The following is an 18,193-nucleotide window of genomic DNA, read 5'->3' on the forward strand; positions in this document are numbered from 1 at the left end:
CTCTCCCTCTCCAGGTATACTACTCTCCCTCTCCAGGTATACTACTCTCCCTCTCCAGGTATACTGCTCTCCCTCTCCAGGTATACTCCTCTCCCTCTCCAGGTATACTACTCTCCCTCTCCAGGTATACTCCTCTCCCTCTCCAGGTATACTCCTCTCCCTCTCCAGGTATACTCCTCTCCCTCTCCAGGCATACTCCTCTCTCTCTCTATGTATACTCCTCTCCCTCTTCAGGTTTACTCCTCTCCCTCTCTAGGTATACTACTCTCCCTCTTCAGGTTTACTCCTCTCCCTCTCTAGGTATACTCCTCTCCCTCTCCAGGTATACTCCTCTCCCTCTCCAGGTATACTACTCTCCCTCTCCAGGTATACTCCTCTCCCTCTCCAGGTATACTCCTCTCCCTCTCCAGGTATACTCCTCTCCCTCTCCAGGCATACTCCTCTCTCTCTCTAGGTATACTACTCTCTCTCTCTAGGTATACTCCTCTCCCTCTTCAGGTTTACTCCTCTCCCTCTCTAGGTATACTCCTCTCCCTCTTCAGGTTTACTCCTCTCCCTCTCTAGGTATACTACTCTCCCTCTTCAGGTTTACTCCTCTCCCTCTCTAGGTATACTCCTCTCCCTCTTCAGGTATACTCCTCTTCCTCTCCAGGAATACTACTCTCCCTCTCCAGGTATACTCCTCTCCTTCTCCAGGTATACTCCTCTCCCTCTCCAGGCATACTCCTCTCTCTCTCTAGGTATACTCCTCTCCTTCTCCAGGTATACTCCTCTCCCTCTCCAGGCATACTCCTCTCCCTCTCTAGGTATACTCCTCTCCCTCTTCAGGTTTACTCCTCTCCCTCTCTAGGTATACTACTCTCCCTCTTCAGGTTTACTCCTCTCCCTCTCTAGGTATACTCCTCTCCCTCTTCAGGTATACTCCTCTTCCTCTCCAGGAATACTCCTCTCCCTCTCCAGATATACTTCTCTCCCTCTCCAGGTATACTTCTCGCCCCCTCTTCAGGTATACTCCTCTCCCTCTCCAGGTATACCCCTCTCCCTCTTCAGGTATATTCCTCAACCTCTCCAGGTATATTCCTCAACCTCTCCAGGTATACTCCTCTACCTCTCCAGGTATACTCCTCTCCCTCTCCAGGTATACTCCTCTCCCTCTTCAGGTACACTCCTCTCCCTCTCCAGGTTTACTCTTCTCCCTCTTCAGGTATACTTCCCTCCCTCACCAGGTATATTTATCTCCCTCTTTAAGTACACTCCTCTCCCTCTCCAGGTACATTCCTCTCCCTTTTCAGGTATACTCCTCACCCTCTCCAGGTATACTCCTCTCCCTCTCCAGGTTTACTCTCCAGGTATACTCCTCCCCCTCTCCAGGTATACTCTTCTCCCTCTCCAGGTATACTCCTCTCCCTTTCCAGGAACACTACTCTCCCGGTATACTCCTCTCCCTCTCCAGGTATACTCCTCTCCCTCTCCAGGTATACTCCTCTCCCTCTCCAGGTGTACTCCTCTCCAGATATACTCCTCTCCCTCTCCAGGTATACTCTTCTCCCTCTAGAGGTATACTCCTCTCCCTGTCCAGGTATACTCTTCTCCCTCTCCAGGTATACTCCTCTCCCTCTCCAGGTATACTCCTCTCCCTCTCCAAGTATACTCCTCTACAGGTATACTCTCCAGGTATATTCTTCTCCCTCTCCACGTATACTCCTCTCCCTCTCCAGGAATGCTCCTCTCCCTCTACAGGTATACTCTCCAGGTATATTCTTCTCCCTCTCCACGTATACTCCTCTCCCTCTCCAGGAATGCTCCTCTCCCTCTCCAGGTATACTCCTCTCCTTCTACAGGTATGCTCCTCTCCAGGTATATTCCTATCCATTTCCAGGTATACTCCTCTCCAGGTATACTCTCCAGGTGTACTCCTCTCCAGGTATACTCCTCTCCAGATATACTCCTCTCCAGGTATACTCCTCACCAGGTATACTCCTCTCCCTCCCCAGGTATACTCTTCTCCCTCTCCACGTATACTCCTCTCCCACTCCAGGAATGCTTCTCTCCCTCTTCAAGTATATTCATTTCTCTCTCCAGGTTTACTCCTCTCCCTCTTCAGGTATACTCCTCTCCCTCTCCAGGTATACTTCTCTCCCTCTCCAGGTTAACTCCTCTCCCTCTCCAGGTATACTTCTCTCCCTCTTCAGGTATACTCCTTTCCCTCTCCAGGTATACTCTTCTCCCTCTCCACGTATACTCCTCTCCCTTTCCAGGAATGCTCCTATCCCTCTCCAGGTATACTCCTCTCCCTCTCCAGGTATACTCTTCTCCCTCTCCAGGTATGCTCCTCTCCCTCTCCAGGAATGCTCCTCTCCCTCTCCAGGTATACTCGTCTCCAGGTATACTCTCCTCCCTCTCCAGGTATACTCCTCTCCCTCTCCAGTTATACTCTACTCCGTCTCCAGGCATACTCCTTTTCCACTCCAGGTATACTCCTCTCCAGGTATACTCTACTCCCTATCCAGGTATACTCCTCTCCCTCTACAAGTATACATCTCTCCCTGTCCAGGTATGCTTCTCTCCCTCTTCAAGTATACTCCTCTCCCTCTCCAGGTATATTCCTCTCCCTCTTCAGGTACACTCCTCTCTCTCACCAGGTATACTCCTCTCCCTCTCCAGGTATACTCCTCTCCTTCTTCAGGTATACTCCTCTCCCTCTTCAGGTATACTCCTCTACCTCTTCAGGTATACTCCTCTCCCTCTCCAGGTATATTCCTCTCCCTCTCCAGGTATACTCCTCTCCCTCTCCAGGTATACTCTACTCCCTTTCCAGGCATACTCCTCTCCCTCTCCAGGTATACTCCTCTCCAGGTATACTCTACTCCCTTTTCAGGTATACTCCTCTCCCTCTTCAGGTATATTCGTCTTCCTCTCCAAGTATACTCCTCTCCCTCTTCAGGTACACTCCTCTGTCTCACCAGGTATACTCCTCTCTCTCTCCAGGTATACTCCTCTCCCTCTCTAGGTACACTCCTCTCCCTCTTCAATTATACTTTTCTCCCTCCCCAGTTATACTCCTCTCCATCTTCAGGTATACTTCTCTTCCTCTCCAGGAATACTCCTCTCCCTCTCCAGGTATATTCCCCTCCCTCTCCATGCATACTCCTCTCCCTCTACAGGTATACATCTCTCCCTGTCCAGGTATACTACTCTCCCTCTTCAAGTATACTCCTCTCCCTCTCCAGGTATATTCCTCTCCCTCTTCAGGTATACTCCTTTCCATCTCCAGGTATACTCCTCTCCCTCTCCAGGTATACTCCTCTCCCTCTTCAGGTATACTCCTCTCCCTCTCCAGGTATACTCCTCTCCCTCTTCAGGTATACTCCTCTCCCTCTCAAGGTATACACATTTCAACTGCACTCTCCTCCATCATCGTGATATTTTTTTTTAATATTACTGAAAGTCTGAAGCTCCGCCAATGAGAATTTAGAAAGTTTTAAGTCTTTCCATAATGGCTTGAACATGTTCAAGAACTATCGACTTTTGGCCCGTGAACATGTTAATTGCTAATATAATTTGATCCTCTGACCATCTATAAGTGTTATAAATTTGAAGCTAATTGGATGAGGCGATCTCGAGTTGTGAGCAAAATAATATCGAGAAGTTAGATTACGGAAATAACTCAGGCAACCTCTGTTTCCCTTCTGGGATACCTAAAAATTCTTAAACTGAAGTTGGGGAATACTAACATCTACCTAATATTATAGGTTAGCAGATCTTCCAATAGTTAACTTAGTTTCCTTCTCTCTTGATGTGGAAATATAAACACATATGCAGTATAATGTGATTCTTTATTGACTACTTTTCACTCACACAGTGGGCTTTTTCAAGTCACAATTTCAAGTCGGTATTTTATACCATTTATATCCTCTCTTGATGTGGCTGGTAAACCCAGATATTTACTGGTTAGCTTTGCCGTTGGCAGAAATATGTTATCATATTGCTCTATCATGATTGATAATGTGTGCGTGTGTGTGTTTTCTCACCTATACTCGCCTATTTGTGGTTGCAGTGGTCGAGATACACTTCCTGGCCCCACTTCTTCGCTGGTAGCTACTAGGTTAACTATCTCCCTGCTCCATGAGCTTTATTGTATCTGTTCTTAAAGCTATGTATGGATCCTGCCTCCACTATATTTAACTCTCCAGATTGTTGCAGTTCATAACAACCCTGTGACTGAAGAAATACTTAATAACATCTCCGTGAGTCACCTGAGTTTTCAACTTCCAGTTGTGACCCCTTGTTGCTATGTCCTATCTCTGAAACATCCTGTTTCTGTCCGCCTTGACAATTCTTCTCAGTATTTTATATGTCGTTAACATGTCTCTATCCGTCCTCTTCTCCAGTGAAGTCAGGTTTTTTCCCTTAACCTCTCCTCGGAGGACTATTCTTGTTTCAAACCTTTGTACTTTCTCAGTATGGGAGTGACGTGTACGATGTATAGTGTCTTGAATGGCTCCTTACTCAGGTGTCGAAGCACTTTTCTAAGGTTTGCTAGGCACTCATATGCTGCAACAGTTATTTGATGGTTATGCGCTTCAGGAGATGTGTTCGGTGTGATACACCAAGATCCTTTTCCTTGAGTGAGGTTTCTAGCCTTTGGTCCCCTGGCCTGAACTCGGACTGCAGGCAGTTTTCTTTGACCTTTCCCAATCTTCATGATTTTCCACTTGGTGGGGCTAAACTCCAGGAGCCAGTTGTCGGACCAGGCTTCCTGACTGCCCGGATTCCTTTGTGGTCCTACCTGATCTTCATCCGTTTGAATTCTCCACATTAACTCAACATCGTCTGCAAACAGGGACACCGCTGAATCTATGCCTTCCGTCATGTCATTTACATATACCGGAAACTGCACCAGCCTTTGGACTTACCCTTGTAGAACCCCGCTCGTCACAGGCGCCCACTCTGACACCTCATCACGTGTCATCACTAGTTATTTCCTTCCTGTCAAGTATTCTATCCATTTCAGTGCCTCTCCTTTTATTCCTGCCTGCTTATATAGCTTTAGCACAGTTCTTGTGCGGAACTGTGCCAAAAGCCTTCTTAAATTCTATGAAAAAGCAGTTTACCCATCATTCTCTCTCCTGTTCTACTTCTGTTACCTTGTCGTAGAACTCCAGTAGGTTTGTGATGCAGGATTTCCCCTCCTTGAAGCTGTGCTGGCTTTCATGTATGAGCTCGTTCCTTTCTAGGTGCTCCACCACTCTTTTCCTGATAATCTCCATAAATTTACATTCTACACATGTTAGAGACACAGGTCTGTAGTTTAGTGTTGCCTGTTTTTCTTCTTTCTTAAAAATCGGGACTGTTGCTGTTTTCCACACCTTAGGCAGTTGCCCTGTTTCGATATTAGTTGTATGCACAGTTCGTCTGCTCCTTCTCTCATAACCCAAGGAGATATGTTATCTGGGCCCTCCGTCTTCGAGGTATCTAGTTCGCCTAGCATTTTAATCATCTCCTTTGCAGTTGTGTGCAGTGTGCCCAGCACTTGCTGGTGCATCCTACTGCCACAGTTTGCTGGAAGCCTCTATGTCTCCACTGAATACCTTCCTTAATCTTGAGATGAGCTCACATACTTCCTAGTCGCTCCCTGTGAGTTGTTCTTCTACCTTCCTCAGGCTGAATGCCTGGTCTTTAACAATTGTTTTCCTCTTGATATGGTTGTGTAACAACTTTGGGCCAGATTTGGCTGTTAATGCTGTGTCATTTTCCTGTTGCCTTTGGGCTCCTCTCCTTCTCCACACATATTCATTTCTGCCTGTTATGCTCAACTCCTTATTTTCCTGTATCCTTTGTCTTCTATATTTTTTCCCCATGCTCTAGCACACTTGGCTTTGGATTCAGTCTGGTCTTCCCAATGCTTCTGTTGCCCCTTAGCATGAACTTCTCTGCTTTGATGCACTTTGTGGCCACTTGTTCCATCATTTCGTTTACTCTCTTCCCTTCTAGCTCTTTCCCACTGCATCTCATGCAGAAATTGCCTCATAGCCGTGTAGTCCCATTTTTTTTAAAGTTTGGCTTCTTCCATTCTTCTTGTGCTGCTTCACTCTCCATTGTTAACTCTTCTATATATTTGAAACTCAGGACCATGTGATTGCTAGTGCTGAGAGGCCTTTCATGTGTGATATTCCCTATGTCAGCATAGTTGCTGATCCCCTTATATGTGTAGTATAGATTAGCTGAGTATTATAGTACCATCCATGTGCTTTATACAGAAGATCCCTAGTAGGCCTGTGACTGTATGACATCACGGGGTACAGCTTGAGGCAGTGAGATGAGCTGCCTCGCTCTCACTCGGCGTATAGACATCCAGGCAGTAACACGGCAGGCTGGGCCCATCCCTTCCTTACCACAGTCTGACAATATATATCATTACCATCCAACAAGTGAGTTTACCTTATCCATCATTCTCCTACTGAACCCCCTATGGCACCTATGTCCGAACTGTTCAAGGTGAATATGAGGTCCAGCCTTTCTGGTTCATCATATCCACTCTTGCTGGTTGTGTCCCTAACATGTTGGTGCATGAAGCTTTCCAGCACCGCCTCTGGCATTGTAGCTCTCCACATCTCTGGTCTTCCATGTGGCTCCAGGTTTTCCCAACCTCCTTGTAGCTGAAATCTCTTATGATGAGTGACTTTGCCCTGCCCATACGGGCCCTTCTGGCCACCTCGCACTCTTGTTATAATTTCCTGGTCCTTGGTGGTGGATTATACATCACTGCTATCATCAGTTTTGAACCCCAGTCTGAAGTGTTCCTACAATGTAGTCATCCTCTACATCTCTGCTTAGTCCTCCCATCTCAAATTTCCATTGGTTGTTGACGAGCAGTGCAACTCCTTCCTCTCTACCCCCCTTGTTTTCCCTCATTATCAGATATTCACTCAGGAAGATTGCATCTGTTATCACCCCCATGAGATTTGTCTCCATGAGTGCTATGATGTTCGTGGATGCCTCATTGATTCTTTCCTGCCACTTCTTGCTCTTCTCTGTTATTCCATCTGTGTTGGTGCACCATACCTTCAACTTCCTCTCCATCAGTGTATTCTGCCGGGTGGGACGGGTTGGTGCAGGTTGAAGGAGTGGAAGACAGGGATGGATATTATGTTAGGCTGTTGTTGTGGTGATATTAGTGCTGGGAGGGGTAGGGACTGTTGGGGTGGAGTGTGGGTTGTTCTGGTTAATGTCTTCAGTTGGTGTGGGGGTGGGGGTTGAAGGGAATCTGTTGACGGTTGTGTGGTTGGTTGTATTCATTGTTTTTCCAGGAGGCTGTGCTCTCTTGTCTGTTGGTGCCTGCCCTGTCTCTTCATGACCCTGGTGTCTTCTTACACTTTCTCATAGCTGTTCCCATTCTTATGTGTTCTGTTGCAGTCGAGGTACACTTGCTGGTATTTTGGGGAATCCTTTCACAGTGGTTTCCACTGTAGGATCTTGTTTCATACCATTTATGAACTGAATGTCAATTTGAGTACCACCCAAGTTGAGTCAGATTTGACTTTTAATGCTATGTCATTCTTGTATTGTGGCTGGGCCTCTCTCCTTATCCATGCATATTTATTTTAGGTTCCTCTGCTCAACTCCTTGTTTTCTTAAGTCTGTTGCTTTCTAAACTTAATCCATGCTCTAGCACACTTGGCTTTTACCTCTTTACAATCCAGTTAAACAATGTGCTCACTCTGGTCTTTTCATTTTTTTTCTGTTACTCCTTGGCATGAATTTCTCTTCGGCCTCCCTGCACTTCGTGGTCACTTGTTCCATCATTTTATTTACTGTCTTATCCCTTTAATTCTCTATCTCACTGCACTTCATGCAGGAAATGCCTCATGTCTGTGTAGTCCCTTTTTTTAAAGTTTGGTTTCTCCTGTCCTCCTCATGCTGCTTTACTCTCCACTGTTAACTCTACAAACTATTCGAAACTAAAGACCATGTGATCATTACCGCCTAGGGCAGGTCTATCTTGTGTAATATCCTAAGTGTAAACTGTACAACCTTGTTGATACATCCTCTACTCTCTTCTCTCTCTCTCTCACTGGTTGTATCCCTAACGTGTTGGTACATGAAGTTTTCAATGCTGTCTCCAGCATCTTAGCCCTTCATGTTTCTGGTCTCCCATGTTGCTCTAGGTTTTTCCCAGTCAATCTGCTTGTTACTGAAATTTCCCCATGATGAATAGCTTTGCCTACACATGTGGGCCCTTCTAGCCACCTCGACTAGTGTATCCATCATTGCTCTATTGTTCTCATTGTACTCTTGCCTTGGTCTCAGTGGCAGGTTGTACATTCAGTGGCAGGTTGTACGTCACCTTCAGACTCCCAGTCTGAAGTGTTCCTATTGTGAAGTCATGTGCTTCCCCTCTTTCCATTCCTCCCATCTCCTCGAAACTCCAATGGTTTTTGATGAGTAGTGCAACTCCTCTCCCCCCTCTGTTCCCTTTCTCTTCCCTCGGGATGTGATATCCAGTTGGAAAGATTGCATCGGTTATCATCCCCATGAGCTTTGTCTCCCTGAGTGCTACAATATCCAGGGACGCCTCAGTGATTCGTTTTTGCCTCTCCTCACTTTTATTTGTTATTCTATCTGGGTTGGTGTACAATACATTCAACTTCCTCTCCAGTACTGTATTCTTAGAGGTTAGAGGGGTTGGTGCAGACTGATGTGTGGAAGGCAGACTGGGATACAATGGATGGCTGCTGTGATTGTAGTATTAGTGCTGGGGGAGGGGCTATGGAGTGTGGCTTATTTCTGGTGATCGTGTTTGGTTGTATGGAGTGGTAGGGGTTGAGAGGGATCTATGTGTATTTGTGTTTGGTGTTACCCTCAAGGCTGAGCTTCCCTGTCTGTCAATGTGTGTCCTGTCACTCTTTCCTTCCACTGGTGTCTTCTTACCCTCACTCTCAATTGTTTCCATTCTTTTTGTGTTCTTTCATGGTCAAGGTACACTTGCTGATATTCCCAGGAGTCCTTTAACAGTGGTTTCTGTTGTATCCTGTTCCATATCACTTCTGTCCTGACTGTCAATTTGACTGGACAATTTTTTTTTCCTTTGAATACCCCACAATTCTGTGAAAATTTGTTGACTTGGACATGTCCTTCTCTCCTGTAATTGCGATGATGTTCTCAATCTTTTTTTTCTCTCAATGTCTTCTTTCATCATATGTCGCCCCTTCAGCCTCCTGAAGTCCATGAATAATTATTGACCTTTCTCTCTTCTTCCCATTACTTTTCCCTCCATATCAATGGATCCAATTTAAGTATTCTTTTTGATGTTTCCCTTATCTCCCGTACAGTGGTCTGATATCACTTCTGTATTGGACTTCTTAGCTCCTTCCCCTCCTTCAGTTCCCTCGCTGTCCTGTGATGTTCCTGTTTTCATCACCTTGCTCTTAGCTCCGCTTAATGCAGCCAGACTCATAATCAGCTCCAAAGGTTCAGTTTCCTACAGATTATCCAGATGGCTAGTAGACATATTGAGACCAATTGTTGGCAAAATTTCCAACTTTAATTTAAAAAATAATATTGATATTGTTTATAAATTAAGCAACATTATTGATTTAAATAATTACAATATGGTTAGTCTTGATGTTCTTCGTTGTTCAAAAAAGTTCCAGTGATGATTTAAGTTTCCTATCTGAAGAAGTCGGTAATTACGATTTACCATTGCCAGTATCTACAGTCACTGAACTCATTAAACTCTGTATTGTTGATGCAAAGTTTATGTTTAATGTGTAATATTGCACTCTGAAGCTTGGTATGGAATTGGGAAATCCTCTCACACTTATCCTTAGTAATTTGTACTTGGAAAATTTTGAAATAAGACTGCTTAACATATATGTTGATAATATGCCTAATGCCCAAGAATATGATTATATGAAATTTTCCTGTTCAATAAAATAGCCTAGCTCATTACATAAATATTTCTTGTTGATTTTAAACAAAATATCTCACTGCAATTTTTATATCTTAATTATTAAAGGAGCCATGATTTTAAATTCAAAATATGCAGAAAGCCAACAAATCTGTACACTATTATTCCTCACATCATGATAGTCAAACTTTTTGTAATTTCAGGACATTTGTTCAAGTAAAGTACCTAATATTCTGATGCATCATCTCGACACTAAAGAAGTAATTAAGGATCAATAGTAATAATGTTGGTGGTGGCATGAAGCTGGAGGGTTAGGTCAGAACCTTCACACCTAGGTTAAGACTGGCTTCAGTGTTGGGTACCTAACCACATGATGCATCAACTCTGATAGATTGGCAGTTAAAGGTATGTCAGATGCTGCAAGTAGTGAGAGAGAACAGAGACAGAACATAGGGAGGACGTAAACATTAACAGAGTGGACACCATCTTACAGTAGGACCATGGCGTACCTTGAAGGAGACTGAACAAGAATTGTCGATGAAGAATTGGCTCTGAGGAATCTGTAGTTCCTAAGATCTTCCTGACATAATTTTCCTCTTCCTTGAGGGGGGTGCATGTATTTCCTGTTTTTTTTTTACCCAATATGTTTTTCATGTAACTTTAATACCTCCTTTTTAGAATTGAATAAAAAATACACTTTAGTGCTGAACACACGAAGGTTGAATACTTACGAGTAACATTGAGAGTAGTGTTGGTGGAGACTGGTGGATCAGGTAACGTGGAGGAGGATGCGGTACACGACAGCACTGCTCCGTTTTCCTTTGGTGTGACAACGAACTTAACCCAAGACACAGTGTCGCTCCCGACCTGCCGCGTCTGCCATATTATCGCCAAGAAAAAAAGAGTAAAGACAAAAATTTGACTAAGTTTGATTTGTGTTCTGTAAATTGCACTAGGATCATTGTGACTGCAGTTCACCTCTACACAAACAAAAAAAATATTGCAAATTTGAAACTGGGACTAAAGAAGTGTCGGAGGTTACTGCGTACTGGATGGCCCCGCATATACAGCACTTATTTTCAGTGTACCATATTTTTGTTGGATTTTAATTAAGTCATTGTTCCACCCGTCGGTGACTGTAATAGACGGGCAGAACACAATGAACAATGGCTCAGTTTGAAGCCAAGAAAAATGCAGAACCCTGAAAAGAAGGTGCTGTATATGCGAGGCCCTCCTGTGTATACTGCGGGAAATATTCCTTTTAGCAAATATACTGTGAAACAGCTATCAGTGAATGCAGTCCAGAGATACACAGCAGTGCACATACACTGACATACAGATCTTGGTCAAAATATACACAGATAAAAAATGCTTTGTGTATATACACTGAGAAATACGCTGCTATCAGTGAACATAAACTGATATACAAATCTCCGTCTAAATACACAGACAAAAAAATCTCTCTATGTATATATTCCAAGAGAAATATAAAAAAATTTGATGCATATATATCAAAAGATATATAGTTATTGGTGAATAGGTATTATATATATATATATATATATATATATATATATATATATATATATATATATATATATATATATATATATATATATATATCCCACCGAAGCAGGGTGGCCCAAAAAGAAAAACAAAAGTTTATCTTTTTAAATTTAGTAATCTATACAGAAGGGGTTACTAGCCCCTTGCTCCCGATATTTTAGTCGCCTCTTACAACACGCATGACTTACGGAGGAAGAATTCTGATTCACTTCCCCATAGAGGTAAGAGGAAATAAACAAGAACAAGAACCAGAAAGAAAATAGAAGAAAACCCAGAGGGGTGTGTATATATATGCTTGTACATGTATGTGTAGTGTGACCTAAGTGTAAGTAGAAGTAGCAAGACATACCTGAAATCTTGCATGTTCGTGAGAGAGAAAAATGGATACCAGCAATCCTACCATCTTGTAAAACAATTACAGGCTTTCGTTTTACAGTCACTTGGCAGGACAGTAGTACCTCCCTGGGTGGTTGCTGTCTACCAACCTACTACCTAGATATATATATTATATATATGTATATATATTATATACATATATATATTATAATATATATATATAAACAAGTCGGCCGTCTCCCACCGAGGCAGGGTGACCCAAAGAGAAAGACAATCCCCAAAAAGAAAATACTTTCATCATCATTCAACACTTTCACCTCACTCACGCATAATCACTGTTTTTGCAGAGGTGCTCAGAACACAACAGTTTAGAAGTATATACGTATAAAGATACACAACATATCCCTCCAAACTGCTAATATCCCAAACCCATCCTTTAGAGTGCAGACATTGTACTTCCCATTTCCAGGACTCAAGTCCGGCTATATCAAAATAACCGGTTTCCCTGAATCCCTTCACTAAATATTACCCTGCTCACACTCCAACAGATCGTCAGGTCCCGAATACCATTCGTCTCCATTCACTCCTATCGAAAACGCTTGCGCAGGCTGCTAGAAGTCCAAGCCCCTCGCCCACAAAACCTCCCTTACCCCTTCCTTCCAACCTTTTCGAGAACGACCCCTACACCGCCTTCCTTCCCCTACAGCTTTAAACGCTCTCCATGTCATTCTACTTTGATCCATTCTCTCTAAATGACCAAACCACCTCAACAACCCCTCTTCAGCCCTCTGACTAATACTTTTATTAATAACTCCTCACCTTCTCCTAATTTCCACACTCCGAATTTTCTGCATAATATTTACACCACACATTGCCCTTAGACAGGACATCTCCACTGCCTCCAACCGTCTCCTCGCTGCTGCATTTACCACCCAAGCTTCACACCCATATAAGAGTGTTGGTACTACTATACTTTCATACATTCCCTTCTTTGCCTCCATATTTAATTATTTATTAATTTATTTATTAATTTGAAAATGATATAGAGAAGTACAAAAGAATACAGTTAAATGCAGCATGCCAAAGCCACTTGAATGCAGAGCATTACGGGCAGGCTTAAAATTAACCTAAGATTAACTAAGCATTGAAGTATTCAGTGGTAAAACATTATTGTAAACAGATAACAATTTAGCACAAATGAGTATTACAAAGACAGGTCGTATGGTTGCTTGCATTGCTGTACAATCAGTATTAATTAATTTATTTATTTATTTAATTTGAACATGATACAGAGAAGTACAAGGAATACAATTTTTAAAGTGCAGCATGCCAAAGCCCCTTGTATGCAGAGCATTATGGGCAGGCTTAAAATTAACTGAAGATTAACTAAGCAATGATATATTCAGTGGTACAAAAATTATTGTAAAACAGATAACAATTTAGTACAAATGAGTATTACAAAGACAAGTCATATGGCCATTTACTATGTTGCTGTGTAATCAGTAGAATGGAGTATTCTGTTAGGTAATGAAGTTAAATAGTAACAAAGTTTGATTGGGTCACAGGTTGACATTTTTTTTCTCCACATATACCTAAACGCAAAACTCGCCTTTTTTCCCTCGTCAATTCTATGATTAACCTCATCCTTCATAAATCCATCCGCCGACACGTCAACTCCCAAGTATCTGAAAACATTCACTTCTTCCATACTCCTCCTCCCCAATCTGATATCCAATTTTTCTTTATCTAAATAATTTGATACCCTCATCACCTTACTCTTTTCTATGTTCACTTTCAACTTTCTACCTTTACACACATTTCCAAACTCGTCCACTAACCTTTGCAATTTTTATTTAGAATCTCTCATAAGCACAGTATCATCAGCAAAAAGCAAATGTGTTAATTCCCATTTTACATTTAATTCCCCATAATTTAATCCCACCCCTCTCCCGAACACCTTAGCATTTACTTCTTTTACAACCCCATCTATAAATATATTAAACAACCATGGCGACATTACACATCCCTGTCTAAGACCTACTTTTACCGGGAAGTAGTCTCCCTCTCCTCTACACACCCTAACCTGAGCCTCACTGTCCTCATAAAAACTCTTTACAGCATTTAATAACTTATCACCTATTCTTTATACTTGCAACATCTGCCACATTGCTCCTCTATCCACTCTATCATATGTCTTTTCTAAATCCATAAATGTAATAAAAACTTCCCTACCTTTATCTAAATACTGTTCACATATATGCTTCAATGTAAACACTTGATCTACACATCCCCTACCCACTCTTAAACCTCCTTGCTCATCCGCAATCCTACATTCTGTACTGCCTCTAATTCTTTCAATTATTACCATTCTGTACACTTTTCCTGGTATACTCGGTAAACTTATTCCTCTATAATTTTTACAGTCTCTTTTGTCCCCCTTCCTTTTATATAAAGGGACTATACATGCTCTCTGCCAATCTCTAGGTACCTTCCCCTCTTTCATACATTTATTAAACAAAAACACCAACCCCTGATTTTAACATTTCTGTCATGATCCCGTCAGTTCCAGCTACTTTACCCCTTTTCATTCTACGTAATGCTTCACGCACCTCCCCCACACTCACATCCTGTTCTTCTTCACTCCTAAAAGAGGGTATACCTCCCTGGCCAGTGCATGAAATTACCACCTCCATTTCTTCGTCGACATCTACTAACTCCCCTACTCTGTTTTTAACTGACAAATCCATTCGTTCCCTAGGCTTTCTTAACTTGTTTAACTCACTCCAAAATTTGTTCTTATTTTCATTTAAATTTCTTGACAGTGCCTCTCCCACTCTATCATCTACTCTCCTTTTGCACTCTCTCACCACTCTCTTCACCTTTCTTTTACTCTCCATATACTCTACTCTTCTCATAACACTTCTGCTTTGTAAAAACCTCTCATAAGCTAACTTTTTCTCTTTTATCACACCCTTTACTTCATCATTTCACCAATCACTCCTCTTTCCTCCTGCACCCACCCTCCTATAACCACAAACTTCTGCCCCACATTCTAATACTGCATTTTTAAAAATATTCCAACCTTCTTCAACTCCCCCACTACTCATACTTGCACTAGCCCACCTTTCTTCCAATAGTCGCTTATATCTCACCCGAACTTCCTCCTCCCTTAGATTATAAACTTTCATCTCCCTCTTACTTGTTGTTGCCATTTTCCTCTTTTCCCATCTACCTCTTACTCTAACTGTAGCTACAACTAAATAATGATCCGATATATGCAGGACAAGCCACGGGGGTGGAAATCTTTAGCTCAAGTACTTTCACACTTTTCAGTGCATCATCAGAAGCTGTGCAATGTTGCAAGGGAGCAACCAAAGCAGGGAGAGAGGTCTCAGAGTAGCGTAGGTGTCACCGGCCACGGTTACCCTTAGACTGGGTTAGTGGTGGGTGCCAACCCCACCCTACCATAATCCCTCCACTACACATATCGGGTAGGAGGGTTTCTAAGATGTCAAGTGGGAAATTATAAGATATAAAAAGCCAGCCCCAAGCTTTTCCTAATCGTTTATAACAGGTTATGTGGTTTGAGAAAATAAGTTTCTCGTTAGATACTGTAGACATGGATAAGCTATTATTCTGTTTGACCTTTTCAAATAATGAAAGAAATGAATACAATGTGCTCTTTGCCAGTTTAAATGTCCTGCTCTGAGGTACTCGAATGTTCTACCCATGTACTCAGAAGTATCTCTTCTTAAATATTGTCTACTATTTTCTAAGTGGCTTTTGACATGCCATACATGGGGACTTCTATGCCTATCCGATAATATTTCTATGATCTAAATTCTACTAATACCCTTTAACCTCTCCTTACGTTATCTCGTTATCTTGTGTGCTTGTCACTGTATGGTACACACACACACACACACACACACACACACACACACACACACACACACACACACACACACACACACACACACACACACACACACACACACACACACGTATATACAACAGGCCTAGTGTCTAATCGACATGTACCTAGGACAAAATGGCAACTAACACACACACACACACACACACACACACACACACACACACACACACACACGGCGGGTAACGGCGAAAGTAACAGCATCATACAGGGCTAATAAATTTTGGTGTTTTCTGGCCTACTCAAGTTTACTGCAAGGATCATAGACAGTGTCAGAGTCAGTGAACAACCCGAGAAGCGAAATACGTGCTGCCCTAAATCAGAAGAGAGAGGTAAGGGCCACAATTTATGTAAAACAATTTGAAAGTGAAATCGGTGCCAGTAGAGGGAGGCAGCAGGTATAGTGCCTAGTGTAGGAGTGAGGCAGCAGATATAGTGCCTAGTGTAGGAGTGAGGCAGCAGATATAGTGCCTAGTGTAGGAGTGAGGCAGCAGATATAGTGCCTAGTGTAGGAGTGAGGCAGCAGATATAGTGCCTAGTGCAGGAGTGAAGCAGCAGGTATAGTGCCTAGTGCAGGAGTGAGGCAGCAGGTATAGTGCCTAGTGTAGGAGTGAGGCAGCAGATATAGTGCCTAGTGCAGGAGTGAGGCAGCAGATATAGTACCTGGTGTAGGAGTGAGGCAGCAGGTATAGTGCCTAGTGTAGGAGAGGCAGCAGATATAGTGCCTGGTGTAGGAGTGAGGCAGCAGGTATAGTGCCTAGTGTAGGAGTGAGGCAGCAGATATAGTGCCTAGTACAGGAGTGAGGCAGCAGATATAGTACCTGGTGTAGGAGTGAGGCAGCAGATATAGTGCCTAGTGTAGGAGTGAGGCAGCAGATATAGTGCCTAGTACAGGAGTGAGGCAGCAGATATAGTACCTGGTGTAGGAGTGAGGCAGCAGATATAGTGCCTAGTGTAGGAGTGAGGCAGCAGGTATAGTGCCTGGTGTAGGAGTGAGGCAGCAGGTATAGTGCCTAGTGTAGGAGTGAGGCAGCAGGTATAGTGCCTAGTGTAGGAGTGAGGCAGCAGGTATAGTGCCTAGTGTAGGAGTGAGGCAGCAGGTATAGTGCATAGTGTAGGAGTGAGGCAGCAGGCATAATGCCTAGTGTAGGAGTGAGGCAGCAGGCATAGTGCCTAGTGTAGGAGTGAGGCAGCAGGCATAGTGCCTAGTGTAGGAGTGAGGCAACAGGTATAGTGCCTAGTGTAGGAGTGAGGCAGCAGGTATAGTGCCTAGTGTAGGAGTGAGGCAGCAGTATAGTGCCTAGTGTAGGAGTGAGGCAGCAGGTATAGTGTCTAGTGTAGGATTGAGGCAGCAGGTATAGTGCCTAGCGTAGGAGTGAGGCAGCAGGTATAGTGCCTAGTGTAGGAGTGAGGCAGCAGGTATAGTGCCTAGTTTAGGAGTGAGGCAGCAGGTGTAGTGCCTAGTGTAGGAGTGAGGCAGCAGGTATAGTGCCTAGTTTAGGAGTGAGGCAGCAGGTATAGTGCCTAGTACAGGAGTGAGGCAGCAGGTATAGTGCCTAGTGTAGGAGTGAGGCAGCAGGTATAGTGCCTAGTTTAGGAGTGAGGCAGCAGGTATAGTGCCTAGTGTAGGAGTGAGGCAGCAGGTATAGTGCCTAGTGTAGGAGTGAGGCAGCAGGTGTAGTGCCTAGTGTAGGAGTGAGGCAGCAGGTATAGTGCCTAGTGTAGGAGTGAGGCAGCAGGTATAGTGCCTAGTGTAGGAGTGAGGCAGCAGGTATAGTGCCTAGTGTAGGAGTGAGGCAGCAGGTATAGTGCCTAGTTTAGGAGTGAGGCAGCAGGTATAGTGCCTAGTGTAGGAGTGAGGCAGCAGGTATAGTGCCTAGTGTAGGAGTGAGGCAGCAGGTATAGTGCCTAGTGTAGGAGTGAGGCAGCAGGTATAGTGCCTAGTGTAGGAGTGAGGCAGCAGGTGTAGTGCCTAGTGTAGGAGTGAGGAAGCAGGTATAGTGCCTAGTGTAGGAGTGAGGCAGCAGGTATAGTGCCTAGTGTAGGAGTGAGGCAGCAGGTATAGTGCCTAGTGTAGGAGTGAGGCAGCAGGTATAGTGCCTAGTGTAGGAGTGAGGCAGCAGGTATAGTGCCTAGTGTAGGAGTGAGGCAGCAGGTATAGTGCCTAGTGTAGGAGTGAGGCAGCAGGTATAGTGCCTAGTGTAGGAGTGAGGCAGCAGGTATAGTGTGAATGTTTCCAACTGCTGCTTTGGCAACCAGACGACGAATATTATTACTAACAGCAATAGATCTAATTCCCCAATTCTTCTTTTTCAGAGCTTGTAATGAGGTTTCGGAAAGGAAAGACTTAATTTCTTCAGAAATTCACCCTGATAGTTGTTGACTTAGGTTGGTGACTCAGAAAGGAGAATTGATTTATCTCTGCCAAACTCTGAGTGTACCATGTC

The 18,193-nt window shown here is 43.6% G+C and overlaps 1 protein-coding gene across 1 annotated transcript in view; it reads right to left on the minus strand.

Moving 5' to 3' along the window:
- The window catches only part of LOC128700569 (nephrin-like), a 694,403-nt gene that overhangs the window by 334,119 nt on the left and 342,091 nt on the right, over positions 1-18,193 (minus strand). Inside the window, exon 7 of the mRNA XM_053793851.2 lies at positions 10,642-10,786. Coding sequence (XP_053649826.2) covers positions 10,642-10,786 — 145 coding nt within the window. The remainder of the gene's footprint in view (positions 1-10,641; positions 10,787-18,193) is intronic.

This window comes from Cherax quadricarinatus, chromosome 65, assembly GCF_038502225.1.
Source record: "Cherax quadricarinatus isolate ZL_2023a chromosome 65, ASM3850222v1, whole genome shotgun sequence".
Taxonomy (NCBI): Eukaryota; Metazoa; Arthropoda; class Malacostraca; order Decapoda; family Parastacidae; genus Cherax; species Cherax quadricarinatus.